The 731-nt window shown below is 60.2% G+C and overlaps 1 protein-coding gene across 1 annotated transcript in view; it reads left to right on the top strand.

Moving 5' to 3' along the window:
• Nucleotides 1-332, top strand: part of ACA1_026500 (uncharacterized protein) — a gene marked incomplete at both ends in the record, with an annotated part of 1,223 nt that extends 891 nt beyond the window's left edge. The window contains one exon of the mRNA XM_004336160.1: nucleotides 50-332. Coding sequence (XP_004336208.1) covers nucleotides 50-332 — 283 coding nt within the window. The remainder of the gene's footprint in view (nucleotides 1-49) is intronic.
• Nucleotides 333-731: the final 399 nt, after the last annotated feature.

The raw sequence follows: 731 nt of genomic DNA, 5'->3' as shown, positions 1-731 counted from the left end.
GCTTCAGCAACAGCAGACTCAGTACCGACCATCCCCGTCGGTCCCGCAGTCGTACCAACAGCCCCAACAGCAGCCTCAGCAGCAACAGCAGCAGTACCGACCGCAGCCGCCACTTCAGCAGCCCTACGGAGTCGCCGGGCCGTCGTATCCCCCTGCTCAGCAGCAGCAGCAGCAACCACCGTACGGTCAGCAGCAGCAACAGCGACCGCCGCAGCAGGGCTGGGGTCAGGGAGGCTACAAGCCGCAGTAAGGGTCCGTCGTACGCCACGTTCTCGCCAGTCCGTCCGTCCGTTCGTCCGTCCGCGCCACGTCTCCTCGTCTCACGTTGGTGATCACGACGGTCCAACCACGAGTCGCGCGTTTTGTCGCTCCGTGTTCTCGATCCTCATCTTTTGCGCCAAAGCTGTACTATTGAGATGGTCGTCGTCCTCTCTTCGCGGTCTTTTTGATTCTTCGAAAGAACTACACCTTCACCCCTCCAACCACTTCATCAGGTCGCTTTCCTTTGCCCACCACAGGTCTCGGTGCCCGGTAAATGGGACACCGTTTGGCCGAACGCAGGCAAGCTGCCGGCTTGGACCAATGGCGCGGTACACCACCTCCACGCCATTGTTCGTTCCGCTTGCTCTCGTTCGAAGCTACTTGGTGCTATCGGTCCTGCTTACTATCGACTCTCTCTGGCCGGTACTCGCCGCACGCTCTCGATTCTCTCTCAAGAAGAAGAAGAGCGC

The sequence above is a fragment of the Acanthamoeba castellanii genome (genome assembly GCF_000313135.1).
Source record: "Acanthamoeba castellanii str. Neff unplaced genomic scaffold scf7180000084456, whole genome shotgun sequence".
NCBI classification, from domain to species: Eukaryota; Discosea; order Longamoebia; family Acanthamoebidae; genus Acanthamoeba; species Acanthamoeba castellanii.
This window is presented reverse-complemented; position numbering and strand designations above follow the sequence as displayed.